Source organism: Glandiceps talaboti, chromosome 14 (genome assembly GCF_964340395.1).
Source record: "Glandiceps talaboti chromosome 14, keGlaTala1.1, whole genome shotgun sequence".
NCBI classification, from domain to species: Eukaryota; Metazoa; Hemichordata; class Enteropneusta; family Spengelidae; genus Glandiceps; species Glandiceps talaboti.
The window spans coordinates 2,937,098-2,964,675 of NC_135562.1; the positions used below are offsets into that span (position 1 = coordinate 2,937,098).

The following is a 27,578-nucleotide window of genomic DNA, read 5'->3' on the forward strand; positions in this document are numbered from 1 at the left end:
TATGAAGTACAGAGATTGTATGACCTACCAGTATTCAAGTAGTGTGCCACCTGATGATAGCCAAATTTTGTTGTTGTGAGTCAAAATGATAAAAACCACATAGTAAGAGATAGGAGAACACCAAATTTTGGTGTGTCACTAGAAATTGTGTGCATCAGTGGTGCGTCAAATTGGCTTAGAGGGCACACTGGTCACCACATAATAAGAGATAAGAGAACACCAAATTTTAATGCGTCACTAGAAATTGTGTACATCAGTGGTGCATCAAATTGGCTCAGATGGCACATTGCAGTATTGGCAATAATCCAAATAAATTCATTCACTGACATCAACAAAGTATTTCTTTGAGAAACCCTACAAGATATCGTTACCCTTTCAAAACATATATCAGTGGATCTATCTAGTGCTATGTCTTGCAATGTCCTGATTAATTATATTATATCTAAACAGCAGACCTACAAGTTCAGCTATGGTAAAGTTGTTTAGTTTATTTCATTAATCTACTTCAATGTCAGAATCAACAATTCACTTTCTTTCCTCTATTCAATTATCATCATTATTTATGCTCGAGTAAAGAAAATAGCTCATCCGTAAAAGATGATTTCCATCCAGCACATAATTTATTCTAACTTATGGACTCAGGTCAGCTGTACCATTCAATCAAATCAGGTTCTAATCATACATTGTTTAGCTTTTACTCAACTATAGTCCGCACTCTTAACGAATTAATTTAAGTTTTCTGTTAACGCACAATCTCGTGTTAGGAGTCCTCTACAGAATATTGTTTTTGTAAATTTTTTCATTGCATGCAAAATCAATTCACATGTCATTATATATGTACCAGTATATACATACATATATATATATATATATATATATATACATATATATATATATATATATATATATATATATATATATATATAACTCGGTGAGTATCAATCTGCTATAAGACAGTGCTCTATACCGCAGTGGCAGAGCGTAATAGTTTTGGTAGTACTGGAACTCTTTCTTGGGTGTAACTCGGAGTTTCACGCATATTGCGATCATCAGACACTATATATATATATATATATATATATATATATATATAGGAAGTCAGTGGTAAGATTTATCCGTAGCACAGTGCTCGATACGTCTGCATGCAGAGCAGAGTATATGTTGAGGTAGAAGAAAATCAAGTAGGGTTTTACGTCTCTACAAGCCTGTTTCGTGAGTAAATCACTCGTCAGTACATCAGCATCTCCTGACGAGTGATTTACTCACGAAACAGGCTTGTAGAGACGTAAAACCCTACTTGATCTTCTTCTATCCTCAACATATATATATATATTTCTGTACACACCACAAAGACACAGCAACATAATGTATCTTTTAAATCAGCACACTGTTTATTGTTTGTCAATAAAATTGCCTTGCCTCTTCCACCAGGGAAAAAAGGCCAACAACACAACAATCAAAAAATGTCCAAAAAGATCAAAATAAACTAAGTTGTTCTGTTGTTCAAACAAAAAAAAAAGAATATGTGCCAACTTAGTTTTGCAACAATTATTATAATCAACCAGGAATTTTAAAGGCAGCATAATTATTGTATATTCATTTTTATCCTTTTATCAAAAACATTGCTAACTTTAGTACAAAACTAACACACACACATTATGAAATATTATGTACAGAAAATTTTTTCGAGATGTATTCTTATTTTACAATTATTTTTTTCAACTGAAATTTGTTTGTTTGATTTACAGTTGTTTATATTGTTAGCACCATATGTCTTAAACAACTTCAACTCATTATTGACTGAGTTCTGAGAATAGAACTCGTTAAAAAAAGTAAGAATTTTATAGAATTGCAAAACTTTAAGGATCAGCATATTGTTAATTTTTCATATTTTGTTTAGGTTGGGCAAGTAGACTGTAAGATCCCCCACTTCATTTGCCTTGTGGCTAATTAGGTGGTACAACAAGTTGAATCTTACAAACTGCTTGGTTATGCTAATCCTTAAAGCCTTTATAAACAAATTAACATCAGTTAAAATGTTTTTAGATTGAAAATTCAATTAAGAAATGTAAATATGAGAACCCTGAATGCATTGCATTAAAAAACTTTTCTAACTTACAAACCATTTATCACAATAAGCTGTAATAAATGGATCTGAAAAAAGAGAAATACTTATCATGTTTTAAGGGAAAAAAAATAACTGGTTGAATTGTTCTCTATGTTGTTATGGACGGATTCAGTTTGTTTTTGTAATCATATTTGCTAAAATATATTTCCTATATTATTATTAAATCTCAAACAACACCAGCAGCAGCTTCACTAACAAGTATAGGTCCATTTTTAGTTTTAGGTTCAACATCTGTTGTATTTTCCTTTGATTGTTCATTTGGGTTTTCACCAGATTGTTCTTGATCAAGTTGAGCTTGCTCTGCTTGTCTTTGCAATTTTAATTGTCTGACTCTTTCAGCATGTTCTTTCCTCTTTTGTGCTTTTTCTTGAAATGCTCGGAGCCTGGCTTCCCGATTCTCAGCAGCACGGTCCACTTTCTCTGTTGATTGTTCGGCAACCTTTTTCTGTGATTCAGCGAATGCATCCATAGCATCTTTTATTTGTTTATCTTTGTTGGCTTGTGAATGAAGTCTCTCCTTCATCTCTTGCTCTTTAGCCTGTAAATAAAATAAAAAATATATCTTTTATTTATTTTTCCTTTTAACATAAATCAGTGATGTAGTGGTGAGGTTTAGCACTATGAGCATTTATGTCAAAAACTTATTAAGATACAAAGTTCAAACTGTACTACAAAACTGAAATTCTAACATTGAATGTGAATGATAGTATTTTCCATTCCTACACTATAGTAGAATTACAGATTATATAGTTTGCTCTCATTCTATAGGACGCTAGGGGTCCTTTTCTTTGTACTGGTTGTTGACACTTTAGCCAAAGACATTTACTATGTATGCTTTAACTAATGACAGCCTGTCAGACTCCAATTTGATTACCTTTGACAATGAAGGTGTTACAAACACATTTCTGTAACATAAATTCAATGGAATACATGTACCTTCACGTACACTATTATTTTTTCTTATAATTTTCCCACTAAATTTCAAAGTGCCAAAATAAAGAGACACACACCTTTCGCCTTTCTTCAGCTGCTCTTAGTTTAGCTTCTAGTTGTTCCTTGGTCTTCTTCTTTTTGCTCTTCTTTTTCAACTTAGCAAGTCTTGGGGGAGCCCGTTTGATTGGTGACAATGAACCCTCTGGTGACAGCATAATATCAAATGCAAGACCGCCTCTAGATTTGGGCCTGTCTAATAGTAATCCTTGGTGTTGCAGTTCTTCTAAAATGTCATTAGTATCTCTTGTTTTGCCACTACGCTTGCGACCCTGTATTTGAGTACCAGTCAACAACAAATCTGAAGGGGGGTAAATCAAAGAAACTGAATTAGAAATAGAAAACAAAAGTCTTCATCTTCAGGGTATTAAGCTTGCATATGAGTATGAGTTTATCTAAATGATTTTGTGTTTTTTATATTTTCTTTTTATTCAAGGTTGCTAAATGTTGAAGTACCTTGACCGTCACAAATCAACTAGACCTTGGTAGAGGCTCGACCGTTCTTTTCACCATAAGAAAAAAATGGTAAAAATATTAAAATTCGAACCAAATGTCGAAGAATTTCCCCAATTATAAAAATGCAAATTATTCCATCAAATTTAATGTTGAATTTACAACGATTTAATCATGTTATGGTACGTCGACCCATGCATAGCAACGTTGTGGTAACCAGACTGTTATGGTGCCCTTTTGACCCCGACAAAATGGCGGCCACTCGACAACAGCAAAGTTGAAAAGACTAGGAATTGTTGAAAATAGGTATAAATATTTTGCATTCAGTTGTCGCACATTAGAAATTGTGGACACGTTACACTGAAACAGTATTTTGCAAATGTGAGTCATTCCAAATCTGAAATTTGACATTTTCAACTTTTTTCAGTGTTTTGACGTCTTCCTACCGCCTGCCTTGTTGAGTTCGCTAGCCCTTCTTCACACGTACACAAAAGACGCGACATACATGAATGGATGCATTTGCGTCACCTGTGGCAATTAAAATGTCTATGACACTATTTCCACGTAATCAATCAACCACTTGAAAACCCATTTAGAGTTCCAGTAAAATCGTAAATTTCAAGTCGGTAACTTACCTGGTGTGTCCGGCCGACCATCGGCAAGTTTTTGTCTGGTAGGTTCGGAACCCTCCGTTATAACGTGTTGATAGTCTTCTCCTAAACCACTGTCGTATGTACGTGATGATATTTTACTAGTTGCGGAACCAACACCCCGTGTTTGACCCTCTATCTCGCCATCTAGTGATGAATCTGAGTCAGATCGCTTAGTCTTGTTCTTATCTTTGTATTCCTCTACAAGGAAGACATTTTTCTTGGACTTTTTACCCGACCGAGGTTTGGCACTAGTCGGTTTTTGACACTTCGGATCAACGGAGTTCACCCAAGCTTCGTTGGCTTCGTTCACTACAGCAACTTTGGACGATTTGCAACCCATAATAAAGTGTTGATCTGGACGGAATGAAAAATGAGGTTTGTAGTTGAAAGACGACGAGAACTTGATAGCGTGGTGTTGTTCTCTAGCTCTATCCTGTTGCTGTCTTATCAGTGATGACCACAGATGCTTCACAGAATCACGACGAACATTCGAACTTGAAAAATGTTGTTCACTTGAAACGTAACAGAGAGTGATCTCTGTGAATCGTTGGACGGAATAGTCGAGAACAGGAAGAACGTAAGGTTGAGTCACAGATGTCTCTTTCGTCAAGTTGTCACGTACAGACGAAGAGTAATGAGTTCAAGTTACTTGAGCTGTTATCAAATGAAGTGATCAGAACGTCAGCTGCTATTCATGTAGACGCCGCCGTCTTGCGATTGGCTTCAGGCCGTATCCACGTAAACAATTTGCATACACTGTGTGGTTGTCATGGCTCGTTGCCAACAGATAACAAATAGCCGAACAAACGAGCGCTTCCGAACGAGTTTTAGAGCGCCCTCTGGAATTTCCGATCTTCAATCCCACAGCGTAAAGTCGCGATCCAGGGTTTACTTTTGTTTCGATCGATATTTCTTTCCAACATGTTATGAATAATTGATTTTGTATTGGTGTTTTTAACCCATTGACAACGTTGCATGTTATCCAAATATATTTGCCTTCTCTGGCCATGGGAAGGTTTACATGTACTGATTTAACTTTCGCTAGTATTATCGCTATACATGCTAACCGGTGTCTATTGTATACTAAACCTCAGACCACTATTAATACTGGCCAAGACTATACGGGGAAGTCAGACTCATTGCCGGACATTTCAATTCAATTCTATTTGCAATGCAAAATTTGAAAGTTAAAATGAGAACTGAAATAAACCAGATTATGAAACTAAAGATATGTCCAATATGTGTAAAAACCGTCATACACATCTCTCATCCTCAAATAGTATTAGTATCACTATCTTTTGCACATCATGTGTACCTAACTCATGTACGTCCACATTGTATATATAGTTTGCAAATAGATATTTGATTATTACGAAATTATGATATAAAAAATAAATTAATATTCTTAAATGTTAAAGGACACTGAAGTTTCTATCCAAGGTTCTTGGTTAGTGTCATCATAGGGTGAAGGGTGTATTGTACATGATGTCGTCATAGGGTGGAGGGTGCATGGTACATGGTACCATCATAGATATAGTATGAAGGGTTCTGTGGTAAATGGTGTCATCATAGGGTGGCATGGAGGGTCTATGGTACATGGTGTCGTCATAGGGTGGCATGGAGGGTGTATTGTACATGATGTCGTCATAGGGTGGCATGGAGGGTCTATGGTACATGGTGTCGTCATAGGGTGGCATGGAGGGTGTATTGTACATGATGTCGTCATAGGGTGGAGGGTGCATAGTACATGGTGCCATCATAGATATAGTATGAAGGGTTCTGTGGTACATGGTGTCATCATAGGGTGGCATGGGGGTCTATGGTACATGGTGTCATATTAGGGTGGCATGGAGGGTCTATGGGATATGGTGTCATAATAGGGTGGCATGGAGGGTTTATGGTACATGGTGTCGTCATAGGGTGGCATGGAGGGTGCATGATACATGGTGTCATCATAGGGTGGCATAGAAGGTCTATATGGTGTCTTAATAGGTCTATGGGATATGGTGTCATCTTATATTAGCTATAAGGATTAGCCTATTAGGGGTCATTCTTTTGTTCTAGACAAACATTTCTGGCTTTGCCACATAACTGATTTAAATTTTCACACCTTTAATTTGAAATCTTAATCATTTTCTCTCTAACATCTCTTCAATGTCATGGCGATTTTCTAAAGATTTTACCCAGTAATATTTATTTTAACACAAATTTCATGGACGAACCTCTCATCGATCACAGTCGTCACAGTGTCATCTGCAGCTGCCGGGAGTAAAATGTTTGTTGTACACTACAACCACTGGAGGGCGCTATGCCACATTCCCACTCATTATAATGTGAAAGCCGATCAACATCATGTACATAGGCCACTGACCCTGATGTGTTTTGAATCGCCACCTTTATTTGTTTAGTTTACGATTTACCCGCCGTGGCAGCAAAGATGGTGTGTAACTGTAAGGGACAATTGAATTCGAGAGCAGTTACTCTGATTTGCCTGATAATGATACTACCAGTTCTGTTCGGAGTTGGCGGATGGTTTGCATGGATTGGATTGACGCAAAGGGACCCGTTTGTAGGTTTTTTCTGGTTCAGCTTGGTATTATTCGGTATGTAATGTTTTGTTATCGTCTTCCCTCATCTCTCTTCCCTTGGAATAGTAATAATAGTATCCTAGGCTAGTCCTTTACAGCCCACGTACACTGCATTATATATTTCTATTATGTATATTTAGCTTCCAGCCAGCAATGAACAACTTGAAAACGTAGTGTCTTGTGAATAATCGTATCACTACTAGTAATATCCTGAGTATTATGAGTTACACCTGCCTGGGATCGACCACAGGCTAGGCGCTCGTGAAGTTGTTACTATGTTAGGTCACAGAGAACTATGAACATATGGAGAACTACGACAGTGAGGCCAGGTTGAACATCGAGCCCGACATTGAAGAGACGTTAGAGAGAGAATGATATAATATCAGAAATGTTGGTCCAGAGTCGACGATTGAAAATTGCATTGGAATGTTATGTTAATGATGCACAATGTTCAGACTTTATATCTGAGAGTAAGCTAGGGGCCTTGCAAATATGGCATATAGACGTGTCTTTAACCATAGAGTTGGTGGAGGGTCTATCATGTCTATGCTTTAACCTAATCTACTGAGTGAGTAGACATAGACTAAGTAGTAAACATTGAAACTTGGGACAAACTGACCTTTGACATCGGATGTAAAAGACCCTCTAGGATTTCCAATTTTAGCAAAAGATATTCATTTGATCTGACCATAGCCTTATCAATTATCAACTATCAATGTGCCAGATATAAATGTATATTTATTTTGATTTCATTTTATTTTGGCAAAGTGATCTTCATATATCAAAGTTTCATTCAACAAACTTTCAAAGAAATGGCAAGACTAGCAGAAAATTGGTGTTAAAAACAAAGACCGTCAATTGTAAAAATTGTAAATGACAGTTATTGGACAATTTAATATATAGTATCAAATTGGCTTGGAAACCATTTAAACCTTTATTATTTCTGAATTTATTAGCTGTTCATTGATATATCTTGAAGTCATTGCATATGGGGTAGTATTTTACACCATTTTGCTCCATTTTTTTGAAGATTCATGAATCAAAGATCGTGTATGCCGCCAAATTTCACGAAATATATATACATAAAAATGAAAGAAGACGAGTCTGATATTACATTGTGGATTTACACTATATATTTATGTTTGTGTGTGCGGATACACAACATGTTAGGTTAACACCTGACCACATCTGAATGTATATATATATATGTATAAAATGATTAGTTTGGCAGAATGTCTGCATACATATCTGTCATTACACTAGTGTGTTCCACCTTCCAGGGGTCTATGACCTATCCAATAATTACCCCATGTTATGACATCATGGCGGTGATATAGTACTTGTACATGTGTTATTGACATCCATTATGATTCATCCCTTCAGTTGGTGGTGTAGCATGTCTGATAGCAGTTGTCTATTTGTGTTGTCGATATCGAAATGGCTTATCCAGGGCAAACTACAGAGATGAAGCATTTGAAGCACAGCAAAGAAGAAAAGCTGCCGCTCAGAGAGGAGAAGGTACAAACAAACAAACTACATACTATTAGTTTTTATCATGACAATTTGAAATACACTGTCAAATTAATGGCAATATTGATTATATATATAATCAGTTTACTAGTTTATTTCATATTGATCAATTTATTGATGAATCCACTAATATTATACATGTAGTTATCAATAACTGGTTGCTTTAATTTTATTAGACTATTTTTTCTCCTCTTGTTCGATAATATTGGTTGCTTTACACCCGGCTTCTTCCAAGCACTTTACCATATTAACCTCTGTTTTCCCCCATAGATATCCCACCACCGAAGAAGTTGCTTCGAGACATCATGCCGATCATTTAGAATAATCAGATATACCTAAGACCACTTGTTTGGTGAGCTGATGATATACCAGCTGAGTAGTAACAAACCATCGTCTGGCCAGACAAAAATCTTACATTTTATTGTCTGGATAAACTGACACTTTATTTTATTGTCTGACATGGTGAAAATTGAAGTACACTTGTTATATTTTAATCCATTGACTGAAAAAAGTATACATTGTTACAGTCTATATTATTGACGATGTTCTGCTAAGGTGATTGTCCTTAAGCGAAGGCTTCTGGAATGTAGCAATGTTAGTAAGATTTTGTCAAACCAGATGGATATGATTTTGATTTGATTTGATTTATTTCAGCACAATAAAATAAACATTCAGTATACAGGTATACAGAAAACAGTTACAACAAACAAAATAAACGTTATTGTGCTAGGATAACACAGAAAAGTTAAAAACTTATTTCCTCTGTGGTCCCACATAGAACAGACAAACTCAACTTTACCAAAATACAGATTAAACTCACAAGAGACAAAACAACAATCAATAAAAAAGGAAGTCGTCATTTACACATCGATCCATTAAATCATAAAAGTATCATTTCAACCTTTTCTTTAAAAGAGTACTAGAAGTTATGCTCTGTACATTACTTGGTAATTTGTTCCATTGATACTAAGAAGTGTGGCAATCTTAGTATGAGTTTTGGTGCTAGATCAGTGATGTTTAGTTTCTAACTATATAACTGATTTTCATCGTTAGGGATATCAGTATCCTGTATGACCCATCAATATTACATCATATAGGTTTTGATATTAAGTTGTAAATGTCATAAGAAATTTATTTAACAAAAACTATACAAATGTATATCCTGGCAAACCAGATAAAAAATGTCTTCCGTTCTCCATATATGGATTGTGTTTTAACTTTGCAATAACGAGGTCAGGTCATTTGGGCTTATGACAATTCAGCACATGTGTACGACCAAACAAAGTGTCATGGTGTATTTGAGAGAACTGACTCGTACACAAATACCACTTTACTAGTAAAGGTTTGCTGTTACTAAACTGAAAAGATTTATTGTGGTTGAGAAGAAAACGATATTGTATACAATAGAATTTACATCCACGTACTCTAGTGGTATTGTCAAATTATATGTACACGTTCTTGCTCTACACAATCATGAAAGTTTTTCCTTTCAAATTGTAGAACTTTTTAGCTGGAATCTACTTTGTAAATCTTTCTTAGATATACAAGAAACACATAACAGTTTCGAGGAAGAGTTTTGAAGTATTTATATTTGTATTATATTTAATTGAGTAAAAAGATATAATCTTTATTGTCAGTTACGTAATAAAGCTGTCGTAATTTATCATGTGATTTAGGCGTCATCTGTGTTGTCTTAACTTGAAACTGATTTCTCTTTCAACGCAGTAAGCTTATACACCACTGCAATAAACTGTTTAATCATTTTTCTGTATCACCAAGACAAAGAATCATGGCTCACCACTCAGATTTGCTTATTGGAGGTCAAAGTGTTATAGACATTTAGAATCTCTGTATGGCATCTGAGTTAACTCTATATGGGAAAATAATAGAGATTGTGAATTTCCTTGAAAACCAGACAGTGAAACCCCGAATTTCTTTCATTTATTGTTTCAAAAGACACTGAGGGGCAAGCTTTTTTGACAAATTTTTGAATTATTTAAAAAACCTTTGATTTTCCTGAAATTTGTCCCCCAGGCGAATTAAAAATAAAACGATGTCTCAGTACGTTTATTCAAATTAAAATGAGTACATGTCTATAAAATTCATTTTCTTACAATTCTTTACCAGGTATTTTCTTTTTAGCGACCTCTTCTGCCTCGTCCCTCCTCGCACAACCTCCGATTCTTCAATATCATCTTCATCTTTGTAAATCTTGATGTACACATATTTGTCATCATACATACAGTGGAGGGTCTATGATACATGGTGTCATCTTAATGGAGCTATAAGGACTAGCATTCTTTTTGTTTTGGACCAACATTTCAAGCTTTGCCAGATAACTGTTTTTCACACCTAATCATTCTCACTTATTTTCTCTCTAACGTCTCTTCAATGTCATGGCGATCTTTTAAAGATTTTTTATTAATTATATATCAAGCGTAATATTTATTTTAACACAAATTTCATGGACGAACCTCTCATCACAGTCATCACAGTGTCATATGCCGGGAGTAAAATGTTTGTTGTACACTACAACCACTTGAGGGCGCTATGCCACATTCCCACTCATTATAATGTGAAAGCCGACAACATCATGTACATAGGCCACTGACCCTGACGTGTTTTTGAATCGCCATCGTCATCTTGTGTACGATATACCCCGTGGCAGCAAAGATGGTGTGTAACTGTAAGGGACAATTGAATTCGAGAGCAGTTACTTTGGTTTGCCTGATAGTATTACTACCAGTTCTGTTCGGAGTTGGTGGATGGTTTGCATGGATTGGATTGACGAAATGGGATCCGTATGAAGGTTATTTCTGGTTCAGCTTGGTATTATTCGGTATGTAATGTTTTAGTATCGTCTTCCCTTGGAATAGTATCCTAAGTCAGTCCTTCTTTACAGCCCACGTACGGCATCAGATATCTCTATTATGTATATTTAGCTTCCAGCCAGTATTGAACCACTGGAAAACGTACAGTGTCTGTTGAACAGTTAATCTTATCACTACTAGTATTACTCTGGGTATTATGACACACTTGCCTGGGAGCGACGAGTACAGTGAGCACACTATTTTGGGTGCAGTATATATTTACATCTGTCGAGTTTGATTTTTAACAAGAATATACATAATTAGATTAGAAACGCTATCAAAATTATATTGTGCATGGTTTATAATATTTCTGGAAATACGCGTGTCAAGAACTCCCACGCCACGACGTCCCTGGAGCACATATGTATATTTCCTGAGCTCGGCTTACATTGTACTTATCTCCCACGTACATGTACAACTGTGCTCTAGGTCTGTTGCCAAAAGCGAGTATCAATCGCCATGTCGTTAGTGGATGTATCATCCTGTGCTTTATTCATTTATTGTAATACTTTGTATACAAGTAGCAGAACTGCGAATAGTGTTGAATGTAATTATGTGTATACGATGTACGCCATATATATTAATGCAATGACTTCATTAGGAACTGAAATGGATTCGTGCAGGTCACGTGATAATATCTCTGAATTACGTTAGATGCAATGATTGTATTATGCTGCATACATGCTACAATGACATATATTATTATGAAATAGTACTTCAATGGAAGTATCTGGATCAGTAAACCGATAACACAAAATAATTTGTTTTGTCCCCAGTGTATTAGTCACAAGACATACTGTCTGGCAATAAAATCACAGATGTGATCTCGTTGCCCTCAGTCTGGTTTTTGTCAAATTAAATATGCCATGTTTTCAATTTCAGTTTAATTGTTTGTTTCCCGTCTCCTCTCTGGAAGTTGATTCGGTTATCACAATGTCACTCAAAGCTAGGAAAGTGTTCCATCCTCATCCTGTCCATATTATTTGTCGAAATTATTCAAGAGCGTACACGTTCAGATAATTACATATGTGGTGTATTATTAACGAAACGGGTTTCCACTTTTCAAAATTATTGCTTCCATTATAATCTTGTTAACTGTTTACAGGTTGCACTAACTGTAGCGATTTTCCATTCAGTGACGATCTTCATTTTTTTTCTGTAAACGTCGATAAATAAATAAAAAATGATTCAAAAAAGAAAAAAAATGTTCAGAAACACAAAATAAAGTGACAGAAGAGTGATTGAAATTATTAAAAGACTACAGTTATTGCAGCTATGTGGAAAGTCATCGTCGCAAACCACAAAGCCTCTTTTACGACACCTTCCAAAACGCGCCGTCATTATTTCACGGTGTCGCAAAATCAGCTCTGATTTGCGAAAATGAATGGAAATAGACAGAATGCAAATTAGAAGAGCTAAGTCGTGATAATCAACACTAACACTAAAATCAATTAACTTTCATGTGTTTTACAACAAATTGACCTTTGACATCAGTATAAGAATTCAAAGTTATACATTTCTGAACATATGTTGTTGTCATGGTTATAGACACCTATCTTAATCACTACGAGATCGAAAGGTGCGAACGTGATCACTCAGGCAACGTGATGGTATTCGCAACTGTTCAATCTGATAAGACCCTGAATTAGCAGCTCAATTACCGTCTGTGTCATACGTGTGGTGCATGCATATCATTTGCTTTAGTTTTTCTAATCTGGTGCTGTAAATGGTATGCATTGAGTGATCCAGGTCGTTTTGCTATTTATCGAGACTAAAAACCGTATATAGGTTAAAAGAGGGTGATATATGTTAATATATGTTAATCATGCAGCCTGAGCCTCGGAAGTTTTCGGTAATTACCGACATTTGTCGGTAATATATGAAGCAATGCCGGTGAATTTATGCAAATTAGTTTAATGTTCATTGATATAGTTTGATGTAGGTAAATATGGATCAGTATAGGTTGATTTGTTAATTTATGTTGACATATGTCATTTAGGGTAGTGTAGGTTACAATATCGGTTAATTTAGGTTGATATAACTTATGTAAGTTTAGGTTGATATATATAGTTAGTATAGGTTGGTATGGGTAAATTTTGATTTCGGTTAATTGTTGAAATGAGAGGAATGATTGGTTGTGATATATATACAGACAATTGTAATGACAATATACTGAAATCAAATATGAGTTGAGTAAATATTCATTCCATCGCCGCAGCTTTGTCTGTTTGTTCAACAGTATAGCGAGCTGTCACGTGATTAAAATCTGAAAACGCAGCGGTTCCACTCTCTCCTTATAGTACGGTTATACCTGTATACTGTATATAAAATATATCAACCTATATTAACCTATATCAACCTAACTTAACCTATATCAACCTACATTAGCCTATTTTAATCTATATCAACCTATATTGTAACCTATATCAACCTCTATATAACTACAGGTAACTTCATAAATAAACCAATGTTAATAACCAATGACATCGTACTGATAAATGACAACATGGACTTTATGTACAAATCCTGTCTATCAAATCTATTATACAATTTGTCGAATGCAATATATAATGTAATAATGTACATTGCATTGAATAGATAATTTGGATTAATTTGTTTCGTCATACATAATGTGATATATATATTATATATATGTGATATATATATATATATATATATATATATATATATATATATATATGTGTGTGTGTGTGTGTGTGTGTGTGTGTGTGTATACACACACTCACACACACATTTTGTATATAATTTTATATTTGTGTGTACATGTGTATATATAAATATAATATATTATATAGTATATAGTATATATATTATGTATTTAAATATATAATAATATATGTAATAATATATATAATGATTAGTTTGGCCGATGGTCTGCATACATATCTGTCATTAGACACTAGCGCGCTCCACCTCCAAGTGGTCTATGGCCTATCCAATAATTACCCCGTGTTATGACGTCATAGCGGTGATGGAGAACTTGTACATGTGTTATTGACATCCATTTTGATTCATCTTTTTAGGTGCCGGTCTATCATGTTTGATCGGAGCCCTATATCTGGGTTGTCGATATCGAAACAGCTTATCCAGGGCAAACTACAGAGATGAGGCGTTTGAAGCACACCAAAAACGAAAAGCTGCCGCTCAGAGAGGAGAAGGTACAAACAAACAAACTACATACTATTAGTTGTTATCATGATGATATTCACTTTTCACACTTCCAGCTATCTTTCTTTCTTTCTTTCTAAAGAGATTTCATTTGTGTAAGTATGTATCTTGATGAGTGTACAGCTTGTAGCCCACTATCAATTTAATAGTTTATTTCATACGGATCAATTTATTGATAAATCCACCAATATTATGGTTATCAATAATCGGTTGCTTTAATTTCATTAGAGTATTTTCTCCTCTTGTTTGATAACATTGGTTGCTTTACACCCGGCTTCTTCCAAGCACTTCACCATATTAACCTCTGTTTCCCCCCATAGATATCCCACCACCGAAGAAGTTGCTTCGAGATATTATTTAGAATAATGGGATATACCTAAGACCACTTGTTTTGGTGGTCTGACGATATACTTAGCCCTAATGCATGCCAAAGTACAGCTATATGGTTTGATGGCAGCCTAGTGTACACAGTATTGGAACTGAAGCCGTCCGTTCGATGTAAGCTGCTGGGTGCACGTGTATTATTATAAGGTGACTTTACTGACCCGAAGGGTAGACGTAGAAGTCCCTCTATCCAAATCTCTGAACCATACTGTGTGAATTCACACTAAGCATGATACTCCTGGCGATCACGTCAAACCAACGGACGTCACACGGCACCGTAGACTTTAATTAATTTATCAAATACGGTCTCTTCAGAAACTCAAAACCTGCATGCATCATGAAGTTCTTGTAAAGATATTGCCATCGTCCTCTAAACTGTACTTTTATACTTGCATGTCAATCACAAGTTCATTCCATGTATAATGACGAGTTCAAGTGCAGTTCGAACTTTTTTCAACTAGAAATCTCCATTGTTGTACATCTTATGTTATATGTAAAAGTGCAAGGTTATACACTCAAAACCAGCTGAGAAGAAACAAACCATCGTCTGGCTCGACAAAAACCTGACTAACATTGCTACATTGTATCATCTGGCTCTTACATTTATTGTCTGGATAAACTGAAACTTATTATCGTCTGACATGGTAAAAATAAGTACACTTGTTACATTTTAATCTATTGACTGACAAAAGTATACATTGGCTTCTGGAATGTAGCAATGTTAGTAAGATTTTGTCAAACCAGACGGATACTAAGAAGTGTGGCAATCTTAGTATGAGTGTTGGCGCCAGACGACGTTTTGTTTTTATGTAACTGGTTTCCATCGTTACGGTAAGTGATATCAGTATTCTGTATGACCCACCGATATTACATCATGTAGGTTTTGATATTAAGTTATTTCTGTAAAAGTCATAAGATTCATTTAACAAAAACTATATATCCTGGCAAACCAGAGCAAAAATGTCTTCCGTTCTCCATATATGGATTGTGTTTTAACTTTGCAAAAACGAGGTCAGGTGGGTTTATGACAATTCAGCGCATGTGTACGATCGACCAAACAAAGCGTCATGGTATATTTGAGAGAACTGACTCGTACACAAATACCACTTTACTAGTAAAAATTTGCTGTTTGTAAACTGAAATAAGATTTATTGTGGTTGAGAAGAAAACGATATTGTATACAACAAAATTTACATCCACGTACTCTAGTGGTATTGTCAAATTATATGTACACGTTCTTTCTCTACACAATTATGAAAGTTTTTCCTTTCAAATTGTAGAACTTTTTAGCCGGAATCTGCTTTGTAGACCTTCTTAGATATCGTACAAGAAACACATAACAGTTTCGAGGAAGAGTTTTGAAGTATTTATATTTGTATTATATTTAATTGAGTAAAAAGATATAATCTTTATTGTCAGTTACGTAATAAAGCTGTCGTAATTTATCACGTGATTTTAGGCGTCATGGTGTTGTCTTAACTTGAAACTGATTTCTCTTTCAACGCAGTAAGCTTATACGCCACTGCAATAAACTGTTTAAACATTTTCTGTTCCTTTTTTTTCAAGAAAATGCATTGTTCTCGCCACTCACATTTGCTTATTGGAGGTCAAAGTGTTATAGACATTTAGAATCTGAGAAAATAAAAGATTGCGAATTTCCTAGAAAACCAGACAGTGAAACCCCGAATTTCTTTCATTGTTTCCAAAGACAATGGGCAAGCTTTTGTGACAAATTTTTGAGTTATTTAAAGAACCATTGATTTTCATTACAAATGAAATAATTATATAACGCAAAAGTTTCAATACGTTCAATTTATTCAAATTAAAATGAGTACATGTCTATAAAATTCATTTTCTTACAATTCTTTACCAGGTATTTTCTTTTTAGCGACCTCTTCTGCCTCGTCCCTCCTCGCACAGCCCCCCGATTCTTCAATATCATCTTCATCTTCGTAAATCTTGATGTACACATATTTGTCTAACGTCTCATCATTCACTTTCAACTCTCCACTTCTGATTATTCGTACCTCTACCTTAGGGCTTCCATTGTCGTCAGTAACTAGGTTGGCGATTCTATGTACCACGTCCATCCCTTCGATTACCTTACCAAATACAACCTGCTTATCATCCAGCTCGGGTGTCTCGTTCGTTATAATTCGAAATATACAACCATTTCTATATTTACCTGAAAATTTAAAAACAAAACGATACAATGATTTGTATTAAAATATGCATGACTATTTCTGACCAGTGGACATGAAGCGGTTCAGATTTTAGTTTGGTTAATTGGTTATGAAACAGTAGCATATATTCATATATCGTTCAATTTTGATAGCATTAGAGTTCTCCCTCCTAGAGACAGTACTAATAAGCCAAATCCATTTCTCTCTCACCCCTCTCTCACTCCCCCTCTCTCTCTCCCTGCCTCCCACCCTGCATCCCTCCCTCCCTCCCTCTCTCTCTCTCTCTCTCTCTCTCTCTCTCTCTCTCTCTCTCTCTCTCTCTCTCTCTCTCCCCCCCCTCTCTCTCTCTCTCTCTCTCTCTCTCTCTCTCTCTCTCTCTCTCTCTCTCTCTTTCTCTCTCTCTCTCTCCTCTCCTCACCCGTTTATTCGAATCGATTACATTAGTTTGCAGTTGCTCATAAAGTTCACTAATTAATTAATGACGCCCTCAACGTTACGCTATACTACACGTACCTTTGCTAACCATACTGACCCAACCAGGGCCATAATGTTTTAATTTAAAGTTCTCAGACGTAAAGTGATCACCATAGATACTGAAAGAACCAGAGCCATTTCCGTGGACGAAATCACCACCTGCAGAAAGTCAAAACAAACACTAATGTTTAATTACACATGTTTTTATTTGGCTTCAATATCACTGCATTATCAATAGCTAATTATCAACTTACCAGTAGATCTACAGCGAGATTGCTTGTCATGTTCGAATGAAGAATGTATGTATGTATGTATGTATGTATGTATGTATGTATGTATGTATGTATGTATGTATGTATGTATGTATGTATGTATGTGTATGTATGCGTGTGTGGGTGAGTGGGTATGTGTGTGTGTGTGTGGGGGGGGTAACTAGGTAGGAACAAAGTTAGGTATGTGTATATTGTGTGAATTCCTCAGTGTACGAATTTACCTGAACGTTACAAGTTAGTCCTAATTAATAAAAACCGTCTGTCTCTTTGTCAATGTTTGGCATTAAAATAGCACACACGGCGTGGATTTGTCAATGACAAAACATGTTATAAACATTGTCTACATACAATAATAATTAATAATAATTAATATTAATAGTAACAACTAACCAATGATTCCTACTCCTTTTTCAATTTTATGGAATGTACTCAATTTGTAGCCGAATGTTCTTGCGTCAATACCAGACAAAACAACGAAATTTTTCACTGTTTTCGGTGCAATGTTACCAAACAGAGCTATAAGCAGTGTTCCAACAGGTTCATCGTCGATTTCAATATCAAGGTAGACCAGATGTGTTGTTTTTACTTCGTTTCCCTGGAAAAGACAATAATGAAGGAATGGATGTTATATTTTGCATACATTTTATTCCGGTCAAGACATCTCTATGAATAAAATAGCTCACGTGACAATCCAACTAGTAATTTTGATATTTAATTGAATTGAATTGAAATTTACTCCACCAGAAAAGAAAAATATATACAGGAACTTTGAAAGCAAGAAGAAAGTTTATGTTGAGGGCCATGGAAATAGTTCCTAGGAACTAATCAAATGTTCATGGACCGTACATGCAGATAACAAATACAAATTTGGGCTGGTACGAGTTTCACAATAACAACAAAATACAATTCTTAGTAAATAAAGAGATATGTTGGTGGCAAAAGTAAATGGAAGCTCATTAAAGTAACGAAAAAAAATAGTAAAATAAGAACAGGTAACAATCACAAGTTCTAATATACATAAATAAAATTACAGTGGCAAATTGAAAGAGACAACAGATAAAGGTTATTCCCTCAGAAGATACTGCTTTAAGTTTTTCTTAAAGTTATGTCTATTGTTTATCTATCGCTCTTACTGTCATGGGCACAAACCACAGAACTTCATGCTTCAAAGTTTATTTTACACTTAAAATGTCAAGTCACTCAAGGGCACGTGAGCATGTACCATCATTGTTGACGATTCATGAATACAGACCGGTCACCTATTCAGTTCAGATGTGTACACTGAGTGCACACCAACGGACACAAGATGGCGCTGTGTAGAGCGCATATAGCCGGCCGCATGGTGAGGTGGAACGAACTCATGCTAAAATGAATCCTCAAAAAGCATACGTGGATTTATAAATTAATTTTATTATGCGTAGTTAAGTTGTCACACTCTAATTGAATAACATCTTTAATCATAATATCATTTTTTGACAAGAAAAAAGCAGTTGTCTGACAGATCGACAGAGAAAATGACCTAGAACAAAATAGGGTGTCATCAAGTTGAAACTTGTATGGGTCCAATGCTTTTATAAATTTAAGGTGCGTTGGAATGTTGGATAGAAGTATTCATCATTACATCTGCCGTTTTTCGTGTCCTTGTCTAATATGGCAGTGAAACCTTTTCAAGGTTTTCAAGTTGAGTTGATACGTTTCAGTGTATTATTTTAGCTGCATACAGTACTCGCAGTATTCCGAGTCTACTTGATGTACATATCACCCACCTCCATGCTAAAGCTTATGTAACCATCCCTTGCAATTGACTGAAAATTTGACCTGGTATTACGATGTAACAATCAGATTACGTCATTTATTCAAATACGTATAAAAATATCGAGGAAATCTGAACTATGCAATCAACTGTAGTGACTCTATGATGCCAGAAAACAATTGTAATGTCACACAAGGCAACGACGGTAACAGAACACTTGAATAGTTTAATTATATGGATATTAAAGATGAATATGGTAGAGTTGTTTTTATCAATAAAAGATCCTAAATCAATTAATAAAATACCCGATGCTTCAAGTTAGGCGTAATTATGGCCACCTTACTATGCGTTTTTGAGCTTGAAAATTTAGTACCCGTTCTATTATCTTGTTTGCATCAAAAAGAAAGAAAGAAAAAAAAGAAAACAAAAAGAAGGAAAAAATGGAATATTTTACATTCGCCATGTTACACCTTATATCTAAGTACACGTGTTATTGTGTTAAGGGAAAACGATTATCGTACACGTGTACGTAATCTATTTATATCAACCAATCAGAGATAGCTTTATATAGTGTTATCTATCTACTACCAGCAATATAACTTCTGCGTGATCCGTTTAACGGTGGTACCTTGTTAAACTATAATATATATATATATATATATATGAATATCAAACGTTTGTCTGGGTTGGTTTCGAAAGTCTGAAAATATCAAAAGTGTACGAATTATTCACAAAAAATTAATTGTGTGTTTCCGATAAGTTGGCCTCAGAAAATAGGGTAATTAGGTCAGGAATTTATTGTATTTCATTTCATTCTGTTCAATTGTTTTTATTTTTGAAAAATGTTGCTTCGACCCGCCCAAAAACAAACAAAATGTCGGTCAGAATACTCTTCTGTGATAGTTTGATGCAATATGTGCAGACATCACTGGGGAAACTTGAAGAAAACAGACGTGCATGAAGATCAATTCAGAAGACAAAGAATTTAATTATCTCTTTGATTTCTTTAACTTTAACAAAAAAATGTTTGTGATCGGCGGTTTAAATCCCGTGTTGGGTCTATACTTAAACCGTAGATCCTACATGAAAGGTATATACTTAAACTATGGTCGGGTTACAAAAACACACAAATTTGTTTTGGCCTTAGGAGTCTACACTCACTCAAAAATTCTGATTAAGAGATGTTTTAAAACAAAGATGAGAAAAAAATAACGTAAACGTACATACACGGGAATATAGTGGACAATGGACTAATAATGCTTACTAGATACTTCCGGCCCCTATTCCATTAATTTTGTTTGTTCAATTTCTATGTGGTCACTAAGTCTTTTATAGTATTATTGTCCCTCTGGTGATATTAAAGGCGTACGTAATCCATTCGAGGGGAGTGCAAGGTACCTGTATATTGATTGACAATATGATATGTTATTACCATTTCCGGAAAAATCATTATTTGATGTAGTTTTATGTACTAGTATTTCATGCATTTGCTAGTAGATAAAATCACCGACTGAATACAAATTTGTACGAAGTAGCGGTAACTGTTACGACAGTGGAAACCATGCTTTCGGCTAAAAGTACATAAAGTAAATAAACTAGGAAATTAAGAAATGATGTATGTATCTTCAAATTGATATCTCTGGATATCCCAGGCTACTAGTTGTCCGACCACTATAAAACATTTCTATTGTGGTTTAGGGAGGGTCGTGTACGTCCAACTTTCCCATGGAGGTACGTTCTCTTCATTCTTTTGTCTAAATAGTCACACACAAAAAAGACTTCGCTTTTGTTTAATTCACAATGCAAAACGACGTAGAAGGTCATTAAACGTAGCCGTCCATTTCAAAGTGCTGATGATATGTAATACGATTTTACTATAGAACAGTATCTATACCACTAATTCATCATTAAAATATGGGGCTATCAAATGTTAATAGAGAAACATCAATAAAGATATATCGATCGGCTGTTGCCACGTATGGAACGAAACGAAAACGTGCTGAAATGTATGTACATGTAGGGGTCATTCGAAAGGTCACCCAGTATCCACACATGTACGCTACACCATACCGTCGTTACAAATGGCTATTTTGAGATAAATTCCCCCGTATACCTAACCTTATGTGTCTAGAAAGAAGCATATACACACATGCAAGCCATAGATATAAGAACTTTTGGCTGAAATATTGAGTGTAATGAACTTTGACATACATTATCTCTAAGACCAAAGTCAATGATCCAAGTGGACTACATATCTCACTGTATTGGAGGTCAAGTCATGTAAAGATCTATGGCCAAGCCTTCCTCTTATGGGCTGAACTAGGAAAAGGAAGGAGACATGCCAACTTACAGACAAAGTCAAAATAACTTACCACATAAGTAACAGAAGTAATCTGTTTAAAGCAAATGGCCACTAACACACAACACAGCAGTGTCTTCGTATACATGGTTCTAAGCGTGTAGGTGTGCAGTACTCGTCAAAGGACAGCTTCCGAGAGAGTGAGTGCCAGTTCTTTTGTTTAACGTTCAGCCTGTAGACCATATGGTTATAACTTATACAACATACGTCCACTTTTAGGAAAACCCGTCAGTGCAATAAAAAGCAACTATCTAAAATCATGCTGGTTGGTCGGTTGGTGTATGTATGTCCCCACAAGGTATTATGTTGGCTACTAACGTATAGTTTACCATATTCTTAAATTTACTATGGAGTGTTTTCAAGTTCAATGACATGTTCATGTAATAAAGTCGTCACTTTTTTAGTATTTTATTACTGATTACAACTTATTGGCAATATTTTATAAAACAAAAGATATGCTATTTTACTTGTAGCCATGGAAACTGAATTAAATTATGCAAAGAACACACGTCTCATGCATTGGTGAACTCAAATGTAAATACAGTGTATAAACCTATAGGTGAAGCGTGTTCGACGAGAGAGGTATAACACTAACATGTACAAGTGAACATCTTCATACATACATACATACATACATACATACATACATGCATACATGCATGCATGCATGCATGCATGCATACATACATACATACATACATACATACATACATACATACATACATACATACATACACAACATGTATCATGAATCTAGAATTTCCATTTTTTCGGTTGAAAGTATGTCCGTCAATTTCTATTTCGAGAACAGTGATTGGCGTCTACAATTATGACTAGATATGCTATGTATGTTGAACGAGCAGAACTACGTGGGGGGGGGATGCGAAGGGGCCGGGGGGGGGGGGTCACGAAATTTTTTGCTTTTGATTTGGACCAAGTTTAACCCCAGGAGAGGTCGACTACCAAGTACATTTGCAAAAGTTTTGATCTTAAGCCTATTATATTGAATTATGATGAGGCAGGTTACTGCCAGAGATTGGAATATGTATGAAGACAATATTCAAATATTCTATGGCTTTCGATATTATCCATGGTTTGAAACTCTACATCTCTAAATGGCCTCATACATGTCTTCGTTTTCAAAAAAGTGCTGACCGTGAGAGGGGGCACTTTTCCCACACCCTCCCAACTAGCAATCATGGTCATGCTGTTTCTCCCTATAATCAAGATTGAAAATGGAAAGCCCTGCTGACTAAGTATTTCCAAGTGTAAGTTATAGCCCAATGAGGTGTACCATAAAACTATACAAGTCTAGGACGTGGGAAGGGAGGGGGGGGGGGTATAATAAATACATACATAAAAATCTGTATAGCCCTGGGGAGGCTACGAATTGAAAGTTCTTGGGGAGGGGGCATGATTTTTTGCGATCGCGAATGGGGGGGGGTGCGATTTTTAGAAAAAAATTCCCCTCAGCCCCCCCCCCCCCGTATATTCTGCTCGTTCCTTTATGATAGTTACATGTTAATCAGAAATGGCCCGCATATCATAGCAGTGACGCTAATTAAATATGTATGTTATCTTAAGTAACGCAATTAAATCTTTTTAGAACAAAAGAGGCGAATATGTTTATATGTTGCAGTTTCATATTTTATTTAATCACAGACAAGTTTGAAAGAAATGTTTTACTGTTGAAGAGAGCAGGGAACGATAAAATGAAACGGACGAGATTAGACTAAATTATGTACATAACAAAGAGAGAACATTATCAACATATACATATAGTAGGTATTTTGTTTGTAAGGTTTGTCAGTACACCAAAGTGAAACATTTAAAATGTTAATTTAATATTAGCCCTGTCTTCAAAGAATGCTTAGTTTCTACTTCTAAGATAGAAAAATCAAAGAATTACACAACTAAAAATAACATGTATATGTTTGTATTTTCTCAAAAATAAACCCAAGTTTCTCAACCGGCTAAAAAAAATTATCTGCTAGATAAATAATTGAGTTTCAAGGTAGCCCCTAGATAGACTTCTAAACAAGATGTGATAGACTAAAATAAGGAAGATATCGATTGTTCACAAAAGACCACAAATGACTTAATAACGCGTGAATGAACCCAACGCCGTAATATTGATATTTTTATGAATATTAATGAACAATAATAACATCTCTATTGTCACGAATAAATATGCTACTATCTGTTTTACGAGACAATAGTTTAGGACCCTGAAGAAACTGAAGCACGTCTTCGAACAAATCTTTAGGTGCTGTTTGTCTAAAATGCACGGTATGTGTAAAAATATCCAACAGCAAGTTTCCATCTTCAGAATCTTCTTGCCAACACAAAGTGATGTCAGCCTCAGCCTCCATTTCAAACACTCTGACACTGGCTCCAACGCCATTAAAAATAGCAACTTGTTTCTCAGTTGGGGTCGACTTATAACCGGTGCAAAGAACATTTGGAAATTGCTCTGACATCGCACGACCTACATTTTTTTCTGTTGAGGAAATGATAATACAAATGTACAACATAATGCGACATATGAATGATTTAGGCAACGGTAATAATGTTACGGGTGGCCATGGGGTGGGGTTTAGTCCAAAAAATTTCAGACAGGCCGGGCTGTGCTTCTTTGTGCGGCCTAAGATCAACTTTGAAAACAGCGTCCCGTGTATAGCCCCCTTAGCAGACCCATGGCTAATGATATTGGGCTCAATCATCAATACTTAGTTTATTCTGATGCTGAGAAGGCATACCAAAAAAACGTTAATCACCTTAGATGTTTTTGAATTGAAAATTGTGGTAAATTCCCACATACCTTTCTATCGCCCCTCCCTGTTATATCCCCATACACAAGTAAGGTTGTAAGCATTCGAACAGAACTTTAAAAAAATTTGTTTCCTGATAATTCTACATATACCTGTATATGTCATTAGTGTTGGATACACAAAGTGGGTCAAAACCTTTAAAACCACCTTAAGTTACTCTGGATGCCAAAGTTATCTCTCTAAGAGAGATATGAAAGATGCGATGAAGCATAGTACTAGTACTACTGTAACACTAAAATCGTTCCAATTTTATTTCAATTAAACTTCTACACGAATCATATCATTTTCCTGCATTTAGCCATGAAATACAATTTATATGAAAACAGTTTTGTAACTACTCGTCTTCAACTCGTAGTGACAAGGCCCTCCGTGCCATGTATATTTTCCCATCATGGGGATAATACAAATCGTAAGAATGTTAGAGACACTATACAAAACACATTGAATTGAGCCTCAGTGTCCCAATCAGTTTATACGTTAAAACGTCTCAGTTTATTTCTTGTTTGAATTGACTTCCTTCCACATTATTCATGAAACCAAACACAATTTTCACGCCCATATGTATGTCTTTTTTATGAAATAAAGTTGGCTTTTAGAATCGTTTTAAATTATTGAAATCATTTTTTTTTCTTTTAACGAAGTGCCCTAACCTTAATAGGTCTCAAAATATATAATGTATTTATGTACACGTGATTACAATGACAAATATACAATTGGTCAGATATAAAACGCCAGTAGATGTTGCTTGGAGATTTGTTTGAAACGAAATAAAGAGTTTAATACATTTATGTTGACAGGGATGTCATTCCAGAAAAAAAGAAATCGAAAATTGACCTGGGTTCGATCTGGCATGACACGGATATTGATTTGATATAAGCAGAATCTAGTATCATAGTCGTGACTAGTAAATCTAAAAGAATGCAGTGATTGTTGGTGGATCAAACCATAAATAAAAGAGCCTACTACTCTAGATGGATTATCCCAAATCTTGATGGATTATCCCTGATCTTAATTGATTTGAATCATAACACATGCAGAGTATGTACCATACATAACCACAAAGGAAAAATAAATACCTTGCTCGTTAACGATGGCAATAGTTCCAGTTTTGACCAATATCTTGTACAGGTATTTCATTGTTCCTTCCAAGTCGACAAAGTAAGGTGTTGAACCAACTATAAGAATACAATGGAAGTATTCATTGTTGGGTCCACTTTCCAAGTATTCTTCCACGGTGAGAGCTTTCCATTCAAACTCTACGTCCTCAAGAGCAAGTCCCTCTTTGATGACATTTTCCTTGAAATCTGATAGCGTAGCTTGTGAAGGGTCCACAATAGTTGCTTTGATTTTCGGATATCGCTTTCTCAATTCAACTAGAAGTTTTATATCAGCTTCACCTGAATAGGAATGGATACAATCATATAATGAGATAGGGTGACACATTAGCAGGCGGAGTAATTATTTCCTGGAATTCATTTTTTATATACTTTTTCCCTTTACACTCTGTGCTGAAATCTGACAGTACAATTTCATTTGGGATTTTTATATTTTGAAAAAAAAAACCGATTTTGAGCGTAAGCGTGAACTCCTAGCCCATTCAGAAAAATAGAAAGTAATTCCCAATGAGACAAGTTTTAAAATTCCCTTTCTGCGCCAGGCTCTGTAACAGTCCAATACAGTCACAGTCTGTCACAACTTAGTTGTTTGGTGGTTTGAGGTGTAAGATACATTGTGTACGTCTTGCAGCCGGTTCAACCCTCAATGATGTGCTCTTCGAAAGATGTTGGCTGACGTGTGAGTGCACGCACCCCAACATGACGTACCTTACACACACATGTACATGACTGTACAAGCCTATTCATGTCATAGTGTCATTGAATACAATTATACATGGACGTATTAAGGGAGACTAATACATTCAAAAGTTATGCAATCATTTGGGGGTAAAATCATGACAGCAAATTTAGATGTAACACAATGCAACATTCTGCGTTTATAAAAAGAAGCGTTCACATATGAATATTACCAGTTCACCTTTCAAGCAGAAGGTAACAAAGGGTAACAATGGGCGAGGCTGATTTTACCTTTATGGGGAAAACACCAGGGAATGAAGTCACATGAATAAACTATTGGCTGTATAGAGTCATTTCATGATTTTACATCAATTTCTATTACTTGTTATTTAAAAAACATCAAGTTGACTGTGTGTCTCCATAGGTATCTTTGCTATGTGCTATAGCATCATGGGAGTAAGCAGAAATAATGCTTCAAGTGAATTTTCAGTAATTTGAGGGCGGTTTTACACAGCTGGTAGTACAGGCTGATTTCCTATGAATATTCAGTGTGCAACATGAATGCAGGAGGACCGGCGGACGTTCAGCTACTCAGGAGAACGTTAGACAAAAAAATGACAGCGTAGGTTGAATTTAGTGATTTTAAGTTTTTGTCCTCTGTATTTGTTATAGTCATTAACAAGGTTTTTCTTTTACAGAAAAATTGTGCACAGGAAATCGATGCGCATTCCTGGGATTTTAGGTGATGGAGGAACCATAGTAGAGTTGGAACGAAGACGTGTCATAGTGTGAACTAAACGCACACAGAGCTAACGCCGACCTAGTACAAGCTGATAGTTAAGAACGAAGAACGAAGAACGAACAAAATGAAAAATTACAGATCTGTGACGTAGCCAATCTACGTTCAAGTCAAAATATTAAATATCTCGGATAAATGGTAGACTACAAAGTACAGTGAAGGGTGCGACACTAAATACATGACACTATAATATTGGGGAGGGGCATTTAGAAACTGTCACACTATAGATCACTATATACACCTAATACATGTATAAGGGAGGGGTACCTAGAAACTGTCACACTATAGATCAATATACACAATTCTCACAAGTCAGATAGAGCACAGCA

The 27,578-nt window shown here is 35.6% G+C and overlaps 4 protein-coding genes across 5 annotated transcripts; 2 read left to right on the forward strand and 2 right to left on the reverse strand.

The window, feature by feature from the left end:
- Nucleotides 1-1,370: 1,370 nt before the first annotated feature.
- Nucleotides 1,371-4,902, reverse strand: LOC144445597 (uncharacterized). The gene is made up of 3 exons (XM_078135207.1): nt 4,207-4,902; nt 3,139-3,419; nt 1,371-2,666 (listed from the first exon to the last, which is right to left on the reverse strand). Exons 1-3 carry the CDS (start codon nt 4,562-4,564, stop codon nt 2,295-2,297), a joined length of 1,011 nt encoding a protein of 336 aa, XP_077991333.1. The 5' UTR covers nt 4,565-4,902; the 3' UTR covers nt 1,371-2,294.
- A 1,477-nt stretch (nt 4,903-6,379) lies between these two features.
- On the forward strand, nt 6,380-9,789 carry LOC144445955 (uncharacterized). Its single transcript, XM_078135611.1, has 3 exons — nt 6,380-6,827; nt 8,196-8,330; nt 8,613-9,789. The coding sequence occupies exons 1-3, from the start codon at nt 6,662-6,664 to the stop codon at nt 8,660-8,662; spliced, it is 351 nt and encodes a 116-aa protein (XP_077991737.1). The 5' UTR covers nt 6,380-6,661; the 3' UTR covers nt 8,663-9,789.
- Nucleotides 9,790-10,944: 1,155 nt separating this feature from the next.
- LOC144445863 (uncharacterized) lies at nt 10,945-27,235 on the forward strand. 2 transcript variants are annotated; one of them, XM_078135504.1, is made up of 3 exons: nt 10,945-11,181; nt 14,257-14,391; nt 27,149-27,235. In XM_078135504.1, the coding sequence occupies exons 1-3, from the start codon at nt 11,016-11,018 to the stop codon at nt 27,190-27,192; spliced, it is 345 nt and encodes a 114-aa protein (XP_077991630.1). In that variant the 5' UTR covers nt 10,945-11,015; the 3' UTR covers nt 27,193-27,235. The 2 variants fall into 2 exon arrangements, with proteins under 2 accessions (XP_077991630.1, XP_077991631.1); XM_078135505.1 differs by lacking the exon at nt 27,149-27,235 and adding an exon at nt 14,722-16,216.
- LOC144446010 (peptidyl-prolyl cis-trans isomerase B-like) lies at nt 16,628-21,962 on the reverse strand. Its single transcript, XM_078135679.1, has 4 exons — nt 21,840-21,962; nt 18,105-18,309; nt 17,482-17,601; nt 16,628-16,970 (listed from the first exon to the last, which is right to left on the reverse strand). The coding sequence occupies exons 1-4, from the start codon at nt 21,912-21,914 to the stop codon at nt 16,642-16,644; spliced, it is 729 nt and encodes a 242-aa protein (XP_077991805.1). The 5' UTR covers nt 21,915-21,962; the 3' UTR covers nt 16,628-16,641.
- Nucleotides 27,236-27,578: the final 343 nt, after the last annotated feature.

Excerpts from the sequence above, each read along its gene's own strand:
- LOC144445597 (XM_078135207.1), bottom strand. The coding sequence starts at position 4,564 with ATGGGTTGCAAATCGTCCAAAGTTGCTGTAGTGAACGAAGCCAACGAA. Across the intron at positions 3,420-4,206 it reads TGGTCGGCCGGACACACCAG|ATTTGTTGTTGACTGGTACT; the intron begins GTAAGTTACCGA and ends ACCCCCCTTCAG. Across the intron at positions 2,667-3,138 it reads CAGCTGAAGAAAGGCGAAAG|GCTAAAGAGCAAGAGATGAA; the intron begins GTGTGTGTCTCT and ends TTTTATTTACAG.
- LOC144445955 (XM_078135611.1), top strand. The coding sequence starts at position 6,662 with ATGGTGTGTAACTGTAAGGGACAATTGAATTCGAGAGCAGTTACTCTG. Across the intron at positions 6,828-8,195 it reads GTTCAGCTTGGTATTATTCG|TTGGTGGTGTAGCATGTCTG; the intron begins GTATGTAATGTT and ends TCATCCCTTCAG. Across the intron at positions 8,331-8,612 it reads TGCCGCTCAGAGAGGAGAAG|ATATCCCACCACCGAAGAAG; the intron begins GTACAAACAAAC and ends TTTCCCCCATAG.
- LOC144445863 (XM_078135504.1), top strand. The coding sequence starts at position 11,016 with ATGGTGTGTAACTGTAAGGGACAATTGAATTCGAGAGCAGTTACTTTG. Across the intron at positions 11,182-14,256 it reads GTTCAGCTTGGTATTATTCG|GTGCCGGTCTATCATGTTTG; the intron begins GTATGTAATGTT and ends TCATCTTTTTAG. Across the intron at positions 14,392-27,148 it reads TGCCGCTCAGAGAGGAGAAG|AAAAATTGTGCACAGGAAAT; the intron begins GTACAAACAAAC and ends TTTCTTTTACAG.
- LOC144446010 (XM_078135679.1), bottom strand. The coding sequence starts at position 21,914 with ATGTATACGAAGACACTGCTGTGTTGTGTGTTAGTGGCCATTTGCTTT. Across the intron at positions 17,602-18,104 it reads AAAAGGAGTAGGAATCATTG|GTGGTGATTTCGTCCACGGA; the intron begins GTTAGTTGTTAC and ends GACTTTCTGCAG. Across the intron at positions 16,971-17,481 it reads GGTCAGTATGGTTAGCAAAG|GTAAATATAGAAATGGTTGT; the intron begins GTACGTGTAGTA and ends TTAAATTTTCAG.